This window comes from Gigantopelta aegis, chromosome 2, assembly GCF_016097555.1.
Source record: "Gigantopelta aegis isolate Gae_Host chromosome 2, Gae_host_genome, whole genome shotgun sequence".
Lineage (NCBI taxonomy): Eukaryota > Metazoa > Mollusca > Gastropoda > Neomphalida > Peltospiridae > Gigantopelta > Gigantopelta aegis.
In genome coordinates, this window is record NC_054700.1 from 34,609,872 (window position 1) to 34,629,809 (window position 19,938).

At 36.3% G+C, this 19,938-nt stretch overlaps 1 protein-coding gene across 2 annotated transcripts in view; it reads left to right on the forward strand.

The window, feature by feature from the left end:
* The window catches only part of LOC121384344 (endophilin-A2-like), an 85,813-nt gene that overhangs the window by 47,540 nt on the left and 18,335 nt on the right, over nt 1–19,938 (forward strand). For both annotated transcript variants that reach the window (XM_041514703.1, XM_041514711.1), the window contains exons 6-7: nt 1,327–1,394; nt 12,079–12,089. In XM_041514703.1, the coding sequence (XP_041370637.1) occupies nt 1,327–1,394; nt 12,079–12,089 (79 nt within the window). The remainder of the gene's footprint in view (nt 1–1,326; nt 1,395–12,078; nt 12,090–19,938) is intronic.

A 19,938-nucleotide genomic window follows, 5' to 3' on the forward strand; every position in this document is an offset into this window, starting at 1 on the left:
GAATGAATTATAAATACACGTATACTACAATATTCATCTGGCACACATGTAAGGATGTTAAAAGTAGTATATCAAAAGCCGTGGTATGTGCTATCCTATCTGTGGGATGGTGCATATAAAAAATCCCTTGCTGCTAATTGGAAAGAGTAGCCCATGAAGTGGCGACAGCGGGTTTCCTCTCTCAATAACTGTGTGGTCCTTAACCATATGTCACCGGCCTCGGTGGTGTCTTGGTAGGCCATCGGTCTACAGGCTGGTACGTACTGGGTTCGGATCCCAGTCGAGGCATGGGATTTTTAATCCAGATACCGACTCCAAACCCTGAGTGAGTGCTCCGCAAGGCTCAGTGGGTAGGTGTAAACCACTTGCACCGACCAGTGATCGATAATTGGTTCAACAAAGGTCATGGTTTGTGCTATCCTGCCTGTGGGAAGTGCAAATAAAAGATCCCTTGCTGCTAATCGGAAAGAATAGCCCATGTAGTGGCGACAGCGGGTTTCCTCTCAAAATCTGTGTGGTCCTTAACCATATGTCTGACGCCATATAACCGTAAATAAAATGTGTTGAGTGTGTCGTTAAATAAAACATTTCTTTCTTCTTCCTTCCTTCTTAAAGACCGGCCTCGGTGGCGTAGTGGTTAGACCATCGGTCTACATGCTGGTAGGTACTGGGTTCGGATCCCAGTCGAGGCATGGGATTTTTAATCCAGATACTGACTCCAAACCCTGAGTGAGTGCTCCGCAAGGCTCAATGGGTAGGTGTAAACCACTTGCACATACCAGTGATCCATAACTGGTTCATCAAAGGCCATGGTTTGTGCTATCCTGCCTGTGGGAAGCGCAAATAAAAGATACCTTGCTGCTAATCGGAAAGAGTAGCCCACGTAGTGGCGACAGCAGGTTTCCTCTCAAAATCTGTGTGGTCCTTAACCATATGTCTGACGCCATATAACCGTAAATAAAATGTGTTGAGTGCGTCGTTAAATAAAACATCTTTCTTTCTTTCCTCCTTAAAAGTAGTAGTAACAGGAATTCAATTCTAACTTTCATATAGATGTGGTAATCTATAGGTTACCAGACTATATTTTGTGGTAACCTGTAAATGGGTTACCAGACACAATGCTTATTTCGATGCCTGGAATTGTGATTGTGATTATTTATTTGTTAACAGTGTGGCTATGTGTCACAGTTTAAAGAATGTGTTTTTTAAAGAGCAGTCAATCTATAAATTTAGCTAACCCTTTTAAGATTACTTCCTAATAAAGAATGTTGATAAATGAAACAAAATGTCTGTACTAATAATTTCTTGTTTATTTTTCTCATATAGCACCATCGGAAGAAGTTATCAGGACGAAGGTTGGACTTTGATTGCAAGAAGAGAAAGAAAGATAAAGGTTTGCATGTGATTGAAAAAACGTATTCTGTGACTAAAGTCGTATCTTCACACAAGGCAGAGTCGAAATTTTAGGCAAAGTCGTGATTGCTTCCATGATCCACTATCACGTGCTCGTCCTTAAGAGGACTGCCACTCCCCTAGGATATCCATAACAGAATTTTTCATCCCTCCTATATTGTCTGTAAGAGGATTGCCACACACAACACTAGCATGGAAAACCCAAACTTGCACAGGATAGAGCTCAGTGGAATATCCTATTATTGTAACCTGTTAGTAAGTTAGGTATTTAATAACTGTCTGACTTTGACCTTAACAATCAGCTGTTAAGTCCATAGATACTCCACCACTGTTGTCAAGTGAAAACACTCGCTAAAAACCACTTTTTCAAGAAAACAAAAAGGTAAATGAAGTAATGTTTTCAGTAAATCTGTTTCCAGCTGTTCTGCATTGTGCAAAATGGCAGGAAATATGAATTGGTGAATGCACTGCACATGGTATTCAGTGTGTCGACTTGCACGACATTAACCGGCCTCGGTGGCGTCGTGGCAGGCCATCGGTCTACAGGCTTGTAGGTACTGGGTTCGGATCCCAGTCGAGGCATGGGATTTTTAATCCAGATACCGACTCCAAACCCTGAGTGAGTGCTCCGCAAGGCTCAATGGGTAGGTGTAAACCACTTGCACCGACCATTGATCCATAACTGGTTCAACAAAGGCCATGGTTTGTGCTATCCTGCCTGTGGGAAGTGTAAATAAAAGATCCCTTGCTGCTAATCGGAAGAGTAGCCCATGTAGTGGCGACAGCGGGTTTCCTCTCAAAATCTGTGTGGTCCTTAACCATATGTCTGACGCCATATAACCGTAAATAAAATGTGTTGAGTGCGTCGTTAAATAAAACATTTCTTTCTTTCTTTCTTTCTTTTGCACGACATTAAGGAAGATATGTCGCCTGATGTATTATAAAGGTTAATTAAGCAAGTAAATATCTTTTTGTTCCATAACCTGACCTCTCAACCCGTATTGCATTTCCTTTCTTGGACCGGTCTAAACATCCCATAAGCCTTTTAATGAATGCATTCTACAATATATTTCATCAATGAATTTTCAACATTTCAGTGACAGTTCAGCCATTGACATCATAAACCTCATGTCTGGTCTGCAGCCCTGTTAAGTTTACTGAATGCACTTGTGTGCTGTACGATTTTTATAAAATGAGTAACGGGGATATTAAATTGTTTTATTCCCATAACAAGATCGAGAATAATACATTAACCTAGGAATGTATCACAATGTGATGACTCAGAGCTGTGCATTATGCAGCATTTACAGCCCCGCTTGTTTGGCAGCATATGAAAAATAAAATGAATTCTGTTAACAGTGCTTCTTACTGACAAGCATACTGTTCAGTTAATACCCTTGGTGCTTGATTGACTGATCCAGATATCACTTATTATCATTCGTGTCACATGGTAAAAAGCATTTACTTCAGATGCACATGGAAGAACTTGAGGACTTGTGCATGTGGCCTGAAACCTGCATTTATCATAAATTATTAAATATACGCAGTCTTTTAGGAAAGTTACACATGTCCAAGGGATAAATACCTTTTGTGAATTCGGCACTTTATTTTTGTTTTGCAGAGGTCTAAAACGTAGACAAAATAAAACGTGTCTTTATTGCTAAATTTATCATAAATTAATAAATATATATGTGTGTAGCCATTCAGGAAAGTTACATGTGACTAGAAGATAATTACTGTTTGTAATTCGGCCGTATGTCTTTGTTTTGCATAATTCTGTTTTTACTGTTACTGATGATGTTTTTACTGTTACTGATGATGTTTTTACTGTTACTGATGATGTTTTTACTTGTACAGGAGGTAAGATTTTACTCGGAAGATGTAGACATCTTTAATATCTGTGTGAGCTAAGTATTGCGGTGGGTTGTAATGGACATTAAAACACTCCTGATTATTCGTGATTTATTGATAAAAAATATTTAGTGTAAAACTTTAATCAGAATCACGCAAAAAAACTACAATTGAATATTTGACAAAAGTCATGAAAATCCCTCAAACTACACTTGGGTTGTGCCAGGCCATGCTCACTAGTGATTTTCAGGAGACCATCTCAAATGTTCAGTATTTTGGTTATGTTATAATGGTTTAACAAGGATCCAAAGTTTCAACCATCACAAAAATATTGAAAACTACCTTCTTTTATATTCGACAATGAATGCAGTTGTCCTATCTATTAAGATTTTATAAAATTACCATAGGTGATTTGGCATGGCATGAATTGCTTTCAAAATCTCCCAAAACTCAAATCGTGGAAAAGTCGAATTCAGTCTGTTAGAAATGTTGACTTTTCATCGTTGAGTTATGAAAACAAAATATTAAAGTATAGTTTTTAGGATTAAAAATTTTGATTGAAAAATATATTTAACGCTAATTTTATACATGTTTTCCGTCATAACATCTTTACAGCCTTTTTATTATTTATTTGTGATGATTGTTTAAAAGTAAAACACGAATTGTCAGGAAAATCTAATTATGTCCATGATAGTCTGCCGTGCAGTATACTCTTGTAGAAGACTAACATCTGTGTTTTTGTTTTAGTTCTGTTTCTGTTAACCACTGCTTGCTTGTCTGTGGTGTGAGTCTTTCGCACTCGTTCTGTACAACTGTAGATTCACCAATACGAACATCTTCTTCACATGTTGTCAACAACTGTAGATTCACCAATATGTACTTTACAACACAGTCCACCTAGTTTTGGTCTAATATTAGTACCCACTGTACATGTCACTTTGTCTTGATGTTTGTGTTTCAAAATTTAAATTAATTTCATTGAAATTATATCTTACTGGTCGCTCTGACTTTAACTCTTTTATCACTAGATCTGACCAAAGCCAGTACTGTATTACCAAATGACCTTTTATTAGACCATTCCAAAGACTGTTGACATAACACTGACTGTCTTATTGCATATGGCCAGGCTTAATGCATTCAAAATGCTACTGACATAAAACTGATAGTCTAAAGCATTTGGAAACACTATTTGTTTTGGGAGGTCACATAGACATGACATTACTTGGTGTCAGATTTACTGACAGAGTCCCAGTCAGAGTTCCAGTAAGAGTTCCAGTAAGATATGATTTCCGACTGATTGACTTTAATCCAAACCGATTCTACTGCTGTATTATTTGCTCTGTGGTTCTGATATTATTTGTCAAGTTTATCTTCATAAGTTTGTCCATTGGCAGTTAATCACTAATTACTACTAGTGTTTTCCCTGGAAATAAATACAAATCTAATAATGTCCTTGCTTTAATAAATGAATACCAAAATATATAACAGGATTATTTTTTTCAATTAATAATTCATTTTCTGGGTATTTTATAAAGGCAATTTTAGATTTAATTATTGAAAAAGGCTTGTTTAATCTCAGGGCAGCATCACACTGATTAAGGCAAGATGGCGCTAGACTATTAAGGCATTTTGCCATACCATGATAAAACAAACTAGGGAAAACAGTATTGGTAGTACTTTTGCAAACAAAAAATACAATAAACCCTTTTGTTGTTGTTTTGTTTGGGGGGTTTTAAAGTCAAAGAAAACCAATTAGAAAATTAGAGAAATCTTTATAGCATCTAAGGAATACGACTCCATTATTCTGAAACTGTTAAGATATTTGTTAACCTCATACCTTAGTAATATGGTAGCAGTTGTTTTAGAAAAATTTTAATAACCAGTATATGTAGTTTGCATGCATGTCAGTGGGTTCAGCAACATGTGATGGGTAAACAAAGATTTGATCAGCACTTTTTGTTTGACATTTTAATATAGCTAACTGTAGATATACTAATGTATGATTAACCTCATTGATAATTAACTAGCTACATTTTTGTTTTAATATACACAGGAATGTGCTAATTGGTTTCATTTTACTCTTATTAAAATCCTCCCCAACCGCTCACTGTAATAGAAAATTTAGGCAACACAGTTTGTAATCCATATTATAATATTTAAAACTGGTTGGGATACACTGGCCTCGGTGGCATCGTGGTTAGGCCATCGGTCTACAGGCTGGTAGGTACTGGGTTCGGATCCCAGTCGAGGCATGGGATTTTTAATCCAGATACTGACTGCAAACCCTGAGTGATTGCTCCGCAAGGCTAAATGGGTAGTTGTAAACCACTTGCACTGACCAGTGATCCATAACTGGTTCAACAAAGGCCATGGTTTGTGCTATCCTGCCTGTGGGAAGCGCAAATAAAAGATCCCTTGCTGCCTGTCGTAAAAAGAGTAGCCTATGTGGCGACAGCGGGTTTCCTCTAAAAACAGTGTCAGAATGACCATATGTTTGACGTCCAATAGCCGATGATAAGATAAAAAATCAATGTGCTCTAGTGGCGTCGTTAAATAAAACAAACTTTACTTTACTTTTCCTTTCAAAATCTGTGTGGTCCTTAACCATATGTCTGACGCCATATAACCGTAAATAAAATGTGTTGAGTGCATCGTTAAATAAAACATTTCTTTCTTTCTTTGGTTGGGATACATAATTTAGTTTATACATTTTTTTGTGTGGAAAAGTATTGTCTTCATTTATATACTGACCTGCTTTGCAATGTTCTGGTGTTGGGATACATATGTCTTGTTTTCACATTGATTATTTCCTGTATATTCATAAAAGAATACTACTTTGCTTTAAGTAGCTCGCATGGCTCTTGGCTATTTAACTTTTGAATTATATATATATATTCATCTATATAACTATAGCATTCTAAAACATATATTGTCGCTAAAATGTATGCATTCTTATACAAACATTTAGACACACAATTGGTTTTGACTGTTAATAATATGGAACCACAGTTATCCTACCTGGTTCTGCTTGATGTAACATACATAATACATAATCTAAGATGTCTCACATAATGTATGTTGTATGACTTACAGTGGTGAAAATCATGGTATTGTTAGTGTTTTTCATATTTCAATTGACAAACTAGGTATGTATAAATAGTAACACCAGCTGAATTTGCATACAGTCATGTTCGACTGATTGGTTGCTTGCAAACTGCTTCTCTTTAAAAAAACCCACAAAAAACACACACAAAAAAAAACACACAAAAAACATGCACATACATGTACATGCAGATTATACAAAAGTATGGAGTACAGTAGTGTGTCCACAACAAAATTATAAAACATTTCTTTCTTTTTTATACGCCCATCTATGATGGGGCGTATTATGGTATGACATTGTCCGTCCACCCATACGTCAGTCTGTGGGATAGTGGCGTGTCACGTACTATTATTAGGTCACTGTGACCTACTTTTCACGGTCTACTGCACATAACAGTAAATCCATGTCCGGACCATATCTTGCATACAGGACCATCAAACCACATGTAGGAGCAACTTGGAATGGTGGTTGGTCCAAAACAAACTTTTCATGCATCCCATTGCAAAAATTTCACATAATTCGAATTGAATCATACCCGTAACATATTTATTAATATAGATATGGTTTTCTATCAAACTTCTAATGGGCGTATCATGTACCTCACCGGTACTCTTGTTCTTATAATTATACTGCATAGTTAAGTCTTATATTTGGTAGTTCTGTCAGTGACAAATAAAATGTTTCACATAAACATGGGTGACATTTGTTGCATTAATTATTTAAAGTTGCTCTGACTAATATCAGTGTTCGACAAATGTTTGAGAAAGTCACTAGCCCTCACAGAAGCTTTGGCTAGTGCTTCATGTATTTTAGTAATACAGTTGGTAATTTTCACTAGCCGTGACCAAACATTCACTAGCCAGGACCCGAGGGCTAGTGGAAGTGTCGAATCCTGCTAATATGGATATACTTCAGATTTGTTTTAGTAGTCATTGGCATATTGTTTTTATTGGGATATCAATGTTGGAATAGGACTGGTGAGATTAAAAAAACCTAAACATTTTGACATTCTGTTTTTTCCCCACACTTTTCGTTACATTCAAATGTTCTATGTTTTTGGCTACACCTTTTCCCATGTTTCATGAACTTAGGGTAATTAACAGATCTCAGCCAGGGATGTTCCAACAATATGTACCATACATCTATTGGAGAAACGCAATACAAAATCAAAAAGCCCTCTCGCTGCCTCGTCAAAAATACTGGCTATAAACCTTGCATATGTCATATTTAATTCAACACACAGCAAAATTAGAAATCGGTCAATTAGTTACTGTGTACTTCAGCGTCCACTAAAACTTGTACAGTTTCAAAGATTTCAACTAGCTGCTGTAATTTAGTGGATAAGTCATCAGATTTAAAGTTGGCAAGTACTCGGTTCATGTTCTGAAATATATGTCCTACGTGTGCCCAAGATGGCATTCTTGAACCGTAATTAGATAAGAGGCATGCGAATAAATTAATATGAAATGTGTCCCATGTGTGCCCGTGATAGTGTGCGTGAATCTAAATTAGTTATAGGAATGAAAATAATTTAACACCAAATACATGTATGCCCTATGTGTGCTCAGACCAGCATGCTTGAACTTTAATTTGGTAATAATCATGAAAATAAATTAACATGAAATATGTCCCATGTGTGCCCAGGCCAGCATGCTTGAACCTTAATTGAACATAAGCATGAAAATAAAATAAATATGTCCCATGTATGCCCAGGCCAGCATGCTTGAACCTTAATTGAACATAAGCATGGAAATAAAATAAAATATGTCCCATGTGTGCCCAGGCCAGCATGCTTGAACCGTAATTGAACATAAGCATGAAAATAAAATAAAATATGTCCCATATGTTCCCCGGCTAGCATGCTTGAACCGTAATTGGACATAAGCATGAAAATAAATAAAAATTAAAAATAAAAACAAACATGGCAGTTGCTTATCTTTCCCTACCCCATATAAAGACACCACTGCTTGGAGCAATGTGTGTCGTTCACTAACAAATATCTGAACATTGTTCGCTATGTTCACTTGATGTTTTATGTCAGGTTAACAGATTCTTTTAGTAGCTGATCACAGAGCTGAATTGTTGAACGCGTTACTGTTAGTCTGCTGCTTCATAGATTGGCATGTTCATTTCACACTTTAATGCACTGTTGAATCGTAAATGTCTCACAAATAATTATTGTTCCATTTTTCACACATCACTGCATATGGTGGTAGTACTTGTCACCCATCACTGCATAAGATGGTGGTACAATCATTCATTTATTCGTTATACTTATTTTTGTGCATATGTCCAATTAAGGTTCAAGCATGCTGTCCTGGGCACACACCTCAGCTATTTGGGCTGTCTGTCCAGGACAGAGGGTTAGTTTATTAGTTGCTAGTGGTTAGTGAGAGAAAAGAGGGTATAGTGGTCTTGCCCATTGAGTCGTTAAAACTTGCTCTGGGTGGGAGCTGGCTGTGAACCCTGTACCTACCACCCTTATGTCCAATGGCTTAATCATGACACCACAAAGGCCGGTAGTACAATCAAACCTGCTCTAGTGGCCACCTGTATTAAGCAACCACCTGTGTTACGAGCACACATTTTATATTCTCCTAGATCGTCTGATATAGTATAAAGCAGCTACCTGTCATAAAAGGGCACCTTTTGATACTCCCTTTGGTGGCTGTTTAGCACAGGTTTGACTGAAATGAGTAGTTGTATACCTAACAAAAATGTAGACTGGTTTCCCCAGTGAATCTTTTCATTGAGGAACATGGACCAGTGGTAAAATGTCCATACATGAACACATACAATGTATCTACCGTTTCATGCATGAATACATTCAATGTCTATACATAAACACAAACAGTGTATTTACCATTCCATGCAAGAACACATTAAATGTCTATACATGAACACAGTGTATTTACCATTCCATGCAAGAACACATTTAATGTCCATGCATGGACACATAGTGTATCAACCATCCCATGCATTAACACATTTATTGTATCTACCATTCCATGCATAGACACATTCAGTGTAGCTACCATTCCATGCATGCACACATTCAATGTATCTACCATTTCATGCAGTGTATCTACCACGATACAATTTTCTCATTCTTTTACATTCTTTATTACTGCCTAACATGCCAATACCATGATGCAACAGTCTTGTTGTTTTACTTTCTTTATTACTGCCTAACATGCCAGGTACTCGCTCGTCAAATGTTATTGTGAACTGGTAATATTATATTAGATCCTGTGGCTGGCTAATGAATGTTTGAATTGTTTCCCTCGTCTCTCGGAGAAAACAGCAGGGTCGGGAATCAATACTATGTGTGGCCCGTCTTGTGTTGAGCGAGACAAATTGAATAGAAAAACAGCGGCAGCACCGTTTGCCATGGAAGATGCACAGACTCGGACATATTTATGGCTAATTGTTATATCACAGGATCGGACTTCCTTCTGAGAAATTAATGGTATTAAAACCCAAGAGTGAGCGGCGTTAACGACGGGCCTATTATAGATTAATGATTTGTGATAAGACTTTTTTTTCTCTTCTCGTGGGCTATGGGCTTTCGTCACGCTGCATTCTGCAGTCAGTGCTAGTAGCAGTATTAGATTTAGATTGGGAAAATAGATAAGCTTCAGGGGCAGATGTCTTTTTAGAAAAGAGCACCTACATTATTACAGTAACGTACAGACAATTTTGCCGACAAATACCCAACCACCAAGATTTTAAAAAGATGGTTTTAATATGTTAAACATGGATTTTTGTGGCATATTGAAAGAAGTTGCTTCTTCCTTCCCTCTACTACTTTCTGTAATAAAATTAAAGCAAAACAACAGAATACTTCGAATTAAAACATGGTAGTATGTATTTAGTAACTGATATTTAACGTGTCATTGTTTTATTAAAATGAAAGTAATCATTAGTATTTTCTGGCGCTATACTGAAATGATCCAGCCAAGAACTGAGCAACACTTCGACTTAACAACTGAAAATACTGCAACATTTGTTGATGTCCTATCTCACATTAAAGTAAAACATGGGACCTATGACATTTATCAAGTCAATGTTTTGACATTTGTTGTGTGATTTTTGTTTTAAAAATCGGATTAAGTCCAATACATTATAGTGACTTCGACTTTTGACTAGGGGTGGGACTTGGCCCAGTGGTAAAGCGTTCGCTTGATGTGCGGTCGGTCTGGGATCGATCCCCGTCGGTGGGCCCATTGGGCTATTTCTCGCTCCAGCCAGTGCATCACGACTGGTATATCAAAGGCCGTGGTATGTGTTATCCTGTCTGTGGGATGGTGCATATGAAAGATCCCTTGCTGCTAATCGAAAAGAGTAGCCCATGAAGTGGCGACAGCGGGTTTCCTCTCAATATCTATGTGGTCCTTAACAATATGTCTGATGCCATATAACCGTAAATAAAATGTGTTGAGTGCATTGTTAAATAAAACATTTCCTTCCTTCGACTTCTGACTACTGACAATATGGGGATTTGAGTCAACTTTAAACATAAAAAATGCCATTTTGCTGTCTGGATTATTGCCTCGTTTTATGTTATATGCATTCTGCTAGTAAATAGATAATAATACTGAGAAACTTTTTTTTCTGAAATAATACTTAAATTGCCTGTTTTATATTTGGACACGAGATAAATACTTTACGTTGTTCCTACATTGTGCATTTTGACCCTGTCTGCAAATGTACACACCTGTAAAGCATGCCAGTGACACTATTTACATTGTTGGTTTTCTATAATTCAATTTCAAGCCTCATAAAGTTTCTTTTGGACGTTGGTATGTTTAATAAGCCTGTATTTTGTCTGTCAACGGATATGGCAAGCTGTCATGATACAATTCTGAGTCCTTTTCCTTTTTAAATACCCTGCTCCACTAGACTAAATATGGAGAAGCATGATGTCTTTTGAATACTGAACTGGCATGTATGCTGAGAGAAAGAAATAAAGGTACTGTAGACCAAATTTCAGTAACTATTCGCGTCATAATGTCTGTATAAAGTACACAGATGCAATGTGAGATTAAAGTCGGTGTTTCGAGATTGAATCTCGATAACATGGTTAACTTCCTGACATTATAAGGATGGGGGTTTTGGTTGCAGTCACTCTTTCCTGTTGTGTTGGTGTGTGATCCCTTATTTCTTTCTGTTGGTATGTTAAATTTTTCACTTGACCTATAGTCCGACTTTTTTTATACTATGGAATTCACTACAAGTTATTTATTTTTTAGCTGATTGGTTTCTAAATTGCACACATAGTTGGGGGGGGGGGGGGGGTTGTTTTAAAAACACTTTTACTTTTCTTCTTACGTCAAACCAAACTGAAATTATTTACAAAAAAAACATTTTTGTAGGAGGATAGGATGGACAATAGGTTAGCATTTGCAAGTAAATGATATTGAAGAATCGCATGTCACCAGAAGAAAATTACAGAGGATGATTATTCTAAATTGAGAAATAAAACTAAACTCAAGATTGCTGCTTTATGAATAATTATATATTATAGCTGTTGCAAGATTGCAATGCTTTGTCAATGAAACAAGAATTTGCAGCCTTGGCAAGTTTAGTGTTATCAGAGGACACTCCAGTATACTATGTTGGTTGTTTAATATGATGTGTTTATTTAAATTAAGACTTTATGTGTGTATGTATGTCTATCTCATGTCATTCTTTCTTTGCATGGTCATCAAAGCACCGGCAGGTAATGTAATTCAGTTCAATTTTAGCTTCCATAATCTACATGTAACATTATATTTTAACCTTTTTATTCGCATGTCGTCTTTGTTTATATGGCACTTATGGCGTTTTGGTGGTGCTTGTGAAATCACTCAGATCAGGGCATGAAAATTCAAACTTTGGCATACCGTAACCAAATTTTTTTAAATTTGATTCTGAATCTGAAAATTACAATTCTGATCACTTAATTGAATAGATGTTTCTGTGCAGGTATGTAATGATATCGGTCGTTATCTCCAGAACTGTTGTTTTTGGCGGAGGTTTTTAAAATAGGTTTTTTGGGGGGGTTTTGACACAGGTCTGTGAAATTGGTTATTTGGGTTTCTTTTCTGGTTTTGTGGTTTCTTAAACGTACATTAGTTTTCAGATCTCTTTTGAAAATATATTTGTTTAATCAGCCAGTAACGTGAACTTTGGTTTGGTGTATTTTTTTGTATTTGTTTTCTTTTACATATTTCCATGAAGTGCTTAAATATTGATAGTGAGATGGAAAGTTTAAACACTTTTTATTAACTTTATAGACGGTACTTGAAGCTTTCAATTTTGATTTTGGTGGCAGTTTATTGTATTTATATTAACGCATTAGCAGGCATTTGAAGAGAAGGTATTATGTGTTTATTTTTTTATTTTACCATTGACATCTTTGCAGTTGTGCTACTTAAAAGTATATGAATGGTTTTTTTAAAAAGTTGTAACAAGGTTGCTACAATTGTGGTGTCAACTTGGAACGTATTTCACTTGAAACTTTTAGGAAAAGCAAACGTTGCTACGGCTTATGTTGTACCAAATCAGAATGTTGTGTGCCAAAGTTTGAGGTGCACCACCAAATGTTTATGGTGTAAAATCAGTTTTGACTCTGATTGGCAGTATTTTGTGACATTAATTAGCAGTTGTTATGCAGTGTGCGTTAAGAGGTTGAAACCAGTGCTGGGTCTCCACCAGTGAGAATTGATTTGGTTCAAGAAAACCTATAGTATCATTTGTTTTGTTTTTTTTAACTTTCAAGAAGACTGATTCTTTGATTTACTGCATTTTTCTTTTTAATAATTTTTATAGTAAATTTTTAATTCTATTTATAAAAGCCTTTTGGTAGTCACTGATTTAAAGTACCAAACACTTTTATATATGCTGTGCATCCGTTTTGTTATGTCCACTATGCATTTTACAATTTTCCAGAGTACTTGGTATCCTTTTGGTATGCTTGTGTTGGTTAAGCTCAATCATATACCAAAAGCAGATTTATGGTCCAAGATGACTGATACAGTGACACTATAAATGGGTTAACAATTGGTTTCATCTTCCGAGGTGTATTTTTCTAAGCACTTTTCTAGACACTCGGGGATTTGTAATTGTTCTAGCCACACGAAGTCATTCATCTTGTTGTAGTCTATCATATTAATTGTAAAGAAACCATTCAGTGATCTGTAAAGTCCTTGAATTCTTGCTGTGTTAATTGAAATGAAGTCATCGGTTTATAATTACCCATTGGTGTCGAGGATTGTGGAATAAATGCTGTCATTTGGTGATTTAATACTTAAGTTTTAAAAACAGTAACACTTGTTACTAGCTGTGCACGGTGTAATCGATAGATTAGTTGTGTGAATTCTTCCATGGGTAATTTCAATAGAAGTCTTATTTTGCATGGAATTCCATGCCCTGTCTACTAAAATTATTTTCTAATACACATGTATTTGTAGGTATTTTGTAAACACATTATGTGTAAACTATAAATTTAAGTCTTAGAAATATTGGCCATGTTCAAGAAAATAACTTCAAAGGATGATTTGTTTCCAGAAATTTGAATTTCAAAAAACTATTTTGGATGGTCCTTTTATTTGGTGATGGCTTTCCTTCATTTGTTTTGTTAAATTTGTAATTGCATTATCCGGTGCTAAAACAGGATTACATATTCAGATAACATTTATTATATTTAATGGATATTTTGTTAAAACTCTGACTTAAGCATAAATAATTGAATATGAAAGAATCAGATAGCACCTGATAAATATGCAAATTCCAAATTTGATCATTGGTTAAGATCTAGATTACGAGTACATAAACATACATAGTGCACAGCAATTTCCTGTTGTAAGTTTTGATGTAGAATTGGACATGACATGTACAGTGTACTGGTTTGCCACTTTGATATAGAATTGGACATGGCATATACAGTGTACTGGTTTGCCACTTTGATATAGAATTGGACATGGCGTGTACAGTGCACTGGTTTGCCACTTTGATATAGAATTGGGCATGGCGTGTACAGTGCACTGGTTTGCCACTTTGATATAGAATTGGGCATGGCGTGTACAGTGCACTGGTTTGCCACTTTGATATAGAATTGGGCATGGCGTGTACAGTGCACTGGTTTGCCACTTTGATATAGAATTGGGCATGGCGTGTACAGTGCACTGGTTTGCCACTTTGATATAGAATTGGGCATGGCGTGTACAGTGCACTGGTTTGCCACTTTGATATAGAATTGGGCATGGCATGTACAGTGCACTGGTTTGCCACTTTGATATAGAATTGGGCATGGCGTGTACAGTGCACTGCTTTGCCACTTTGATATAGAATTGGGCATGGCGTGTACAGTGCACTGCTTTGCCACTTTGATATAGAATTGGGCATGGCGTGTACAGTGCACTGCTTTGCCACTTTGATATAGAATTGGGCATGGCGTGTACAGTGCACTGCTTTGCCACTTTGATATAGAATTGGGCATGGCGTGTACAGTGCACTGGTTTGCCACTTTGATATAGAATTGGACATGGCGTGTACAGTGCACTGGTTTGCCACTTTGATATAGAATTGGACATGGCATGTACAGTGTACTAGTTTGCCACTTTTAGTTATGTTTTTGAGTTATGTTCTTGCACATACACTTAGTTATTGTTTAACAAACTAATATTGGGTGTGGGAGTTATAGTTCATATTGCACAGTGGGTAGTTAAAATGTTTAGTAGTTTTGAGAAAGGACATGTTACATGTTAGTTCACACCCTTACCACATGAAAACTACCTGTAGTTTGTTGCACCATTTGAAGTTGATTCCTCCCTGTCTCCACTTGGATGACAGTAAGATATATTTACAAGTGTTCAGGATGACTCAGCAGTAGATGATTTGTAAGATTGATCTACCTCCTTGATAAGTGATATTTTCTAGAAGTGACTGAATGTAACTCAGTGGTAAAGTGCTTGCCTACAGTACAGTGGGTTGGAGGATCTACACCCAATTTGATAAGTGATATTTTCTAGAAGTGACTGAATGTAACTCGGTGGTAAAGTGCTTGCCTACAGTACATTGGGTTGGAGGATCTACACCCTCTTTGATAAGTGATATTTTCTAGAAGTGACTGAATGTAACTCGGTGGTAAAGTGCTTGCCTACAGTACAGTGGGTTGGAGGATCTACACCCAATTTGATAAGTGATATTTTCTAGAAGTGACTGTATGTAACTCAGCAGTAAAGTGCTTGCCTACAGTACAGTGGGTTGGAGGATCTACACCCTCTTTGATAAGTGATATTTTCTAGAAGTGACTGAATGTAACTCAGCGGTAAAGTGCTTGCCTACAGTACAGTGGGCCGTAGGATCAATACCACCTTCCACCAATGTCCTGAAAGTCATTTAAAATGTCCCAAGATGTCATTGATGAAACCATCCTTTGTTTTACTTGGTGAGGGATTTAGCTCAGTCGGTTGAGTGCTCGCCTGAGGTGCTTGTGTCTCAGGATCAAACCACCTCGGTGGATCCATTCAACTGATTGGGGGGTTTTCTCTTTCCAACCAGTGCACCACAACTGGTCAAAGGCTGTTGTATGTGCTTTCCTGTCTGTGGGAAAGTACATATAAAAGATCCCTTGCTACAAATGGAAAAATTTAGCGAGTTTCCTTTCTAAGACTGTATAGTATGTGTCATGATTACTAAATGTTTGATATCCAATAGCTGATGATTAATTAATCAATTTGCTCTAGTGCTGGTGTTAGACAAAAGAAACATTTTCTTTTACTTTGTGGTGTTTTTGAGGTAATGAACAAATAAAGGTACAGAGTTGAAGGAGATGGAGGCCTTTGGTTTATTAGTCCATATAGACTTAAATTAAAACAATAAATTTCTATTCTCTGTTTCTTGGACTATTATAATTTAAAGGTGAAGTCACCTGTAGGTTTTTGTAGAGCTTGAAGTAGGACGCTTCTAGCTAGGCCATTATAATCAAGATTAGGAACCAGTTATTTGCCATAATTGTTTTAATCTTATATTTGGAAATGTACATTTTACACACTGAAATGTAAATCTTACATTTTTATTATTATTTGTTTTAATCATTGGGCTCCAGTTTGTTAGAATGTGAACTTTTATGATTTCTCCAAAATTCATATTTGATATTAGAAGAAAGCAATTTATTCTAGATTGTTACTGAATCCAGGCTGTGTCTTTAGCAGTTCATACCAGTTTAAATGCCAGATTTTGCTTGTAACAGAGCCTTTGTTTAGACTAATGTAGCATCTGAAATGTTTAAAACATGACATTATAAACAGTATGGAATTGGCAAAGCATTATTTATCTTCATGGTATGCGAAGTACCTCAATTTATGAAAATCTTTTATGTTGTTTTGTTTGTCTTGCAAAAAAAAAAAAAATGTGCTTTTGAAATTATGAATATTATTGCTGAATAGCATGCTTTATATATACATGTACTAAAAAATAATTTAGGGAACATATAATAATTTGGACAAGGTGTGAATTCTAATACCTGTCATCGAGTGTGATTTTTAATTTTACCTTCCTTTCATGCTTTGCTGTTTTACTGTCTTACTGCAGTGGTATGCAGATGAAAATACTGACAATTGAAGACCATACTGTTTGAAAAGTGATGTTGCTTTATTAATCTGTTTTTATCTCAGATTTCTAAATTCTATAGTTACATAATGTTAGACAATGTGCAGATTGTTGAAGATATATTTTGGATAATTATACCTAATATGCCTAACAAGATTGCCCTATCTGGTGGTTGTAATGCAAGGTTTTAGGACATTGTACATAATGCTTGGATAGGGTGGTATTGTAATCATCTTGTCAGCTGTTGAAAATGCATGGTCTAATTCACTAAAGTCTCGCAGCTTTGTGATGTCACAGTGCAATGCAAGAAGTCTTGTAACATCAATGCAAGGAGAGGGACAGGACGTAGCCCAGTTGTAAAGCGCTCGCTCAATTCACAGTCGGTCTGGGATCGATCCCCGTTGGTAGGCCCATTGGGCTATTTTTCGTTCCCGCCAGTGCACCATGACTAGTATATCAAAGGCTGTGGTATGTACTACCATGTCTGTGGGATGGTGCATATAAAAGATCCCTTGCTGCTAATTGAAAAGAATAGCCCGTGAAGTGGCGACAGCGGGTTTCCTCTCTCAATATCTGTGTGGTCCTTTACCCATATGTCTGACGCCATATAGCCGTAAATAAAATGTGTTGAGTGCTTCGTTAAATAAAACATTTTTTTTACATCAATGCAAGGATGTTTAAAAGAGCCTAAGAGAGCTTTGTAAATTGATTATTGGGTGTTTACATTATTATAAGTAGTATACTATTATTTTGTTTGTTGCAAAATGTTTTGAATTTCAAGAGCTGACTTGCACAAAGACCAGAATGAAAGAATATTATTATGTATGACTGGGACATTCGAGTTGCCTTCAGCAGCTGTAGCCCTTGAGAATTGCAACAGCAGTCAACAGGGCTGCCGCGCAAAAAAAGCTGTTGCAAAATTGGTCTGCAACATCATTTTTAACATGTCGGTTATTTTGTGTTCCCTAAATTCTTTTGACCAGCATACCAGTGTGTAGCATGACAAGATACCTGCCTGTGTGTATGTTTGCTGCTTTGATGATCACATTGTCTTCAGCAGTTATAGTTTTAATGGTGATGGGAGATGCTTTTTATGTATTATTTAAAAATTATTGTTAAAAAAAAGAAGAAGCTTGTTGAGTAAAGTACTCTGCAACATTTTCATCTATCCATCCATCAACCCATCCTTTCATCCTTCGATCCATGCATCCTTCCATCCATCCACCCATCCATCCATCCATCCACCCATCCATCCAACCACCTATCCACCCATTCACCCATCCATCCATCCATTAATTAATTAGTTCATTCATTTATGCACGCACCCATCCTTCCATCCATCCATCCATTTATCCATCCATTTACCCATCCTTCCATCCATCCATCCATTTATCCATTCATCATTCTACTGTCTGTCCATCTGTACTGATGAAGTATTCGCTGGTACAGTGAACTGGATTGTGATATATTTAACATTTGATTAGACCGAACTACAAAATACAGTGTGCTTGTTGGTGATGTCAGGTTTGTTGATGTCAGGTAAGTGGGCAATAAGAATGCCACCTTTATTTTTCAGCCAATGATGAAATACATTGTAGACAAAATCTACAGGGCTTCACTTTTTGTACTTTATTTTAGTGGCTATATCTTTATTTTTTAAAATTATTTTTAAAGAAAAACCCTCAGAAATGTCTAGTATCTGTGTTTCAGTGAACATTAGAATAATACTAGTATATAAAAGGCTGATCAAATATTGTTTCCTCATTTATGATGCTGTTGTATTCTTTTATTTCTATTTTTGTGAAATCCAAGAACAGCTATGATGTGTTATAAAATATGTTATATAGTATCAGAAATTTAGGAAGTTTACTGGTACCAATTTAAAAATATAGGATGTCCTATCCTGCAATGGGATGTTCTGTTCTGCAAAAAGATGTCCTATGCTGCAACGGGATGTTCTATTCTGCAACAGGATGTTCTATGTTGCAATGGGATGTCCTATTCTGCAAGGCATGAAATAGACAGTCAATTTCCACTCAAAACACAATAAGCATTCTAATAATCAGTTTAACAAGCAGCCTTTTTTTTTCATCTTAAACATAGTCCAAAATTTTTACAGTAATCTAGGACAACCATTGTTAAATTAATTGTCATGACCCCTACCCACCCACCCACCCACCCCCTCCAAAAAAAAAGAAAAAAAAAAAGAAGAAAGAATAGAAGAAGAAAAAGAAGATTAGTTTAAATTTACCTAAAATGATAGTAGAGTTTACATCAGTACAAATTGTCGATCTGCTTCTCAATTTCTAGCAATTGCTTCCACATTAAAATGTGAGAAGCATAGATTGCTCCTCATTTTTTCAAAATAGAGTTCAAGTCTTATCCTGTGTGTCTAACCAGTAAGAGTAGCCTACATGACAGGTTTCTTCTCTGCAGTGTCATTCATTCATTCATTCATTCATTCATTCATTCATTCATTCATTCATTCCCTGCTATGTAGACCATGTAGGTCGGTGTGTCATTAAAACCATATCTGTTTTCTTTTTGAATTAAATATTATTCTGTTTTGAAATATACTTCCATATCATTGTGAATATGTATGTGTGTATTGAATATGTATGTGTTTTTGTTTACTAATTTCAGTTTACCATTCTCTTATCCTAACAGCTAGGAAGAAAATGTTATAGTTCTTCAAAAATGTATAATACAGTGAAACCCCTCTAAACCCTCAGTAAAATGTCCGTTTTTAAGAGATACACAATGTATCTGGTTTAGAGAGGTTAAGTTGTGTACCGATTTTAAAAAGGGTCCATGAAAAATGTCCAATGTTGAGTGAATTTCTGTTCACAGAAGATCTGGTTCTGAGAATTTCTGTTCACAGAAGGTCCAGTTCTGAGAATTCCTGTTCACAGAAGGTCCGGTTCTGAGAATTCCTGTTCACAGAAGGTCCGGTTCTGAGAATTCTTGTTCACAGA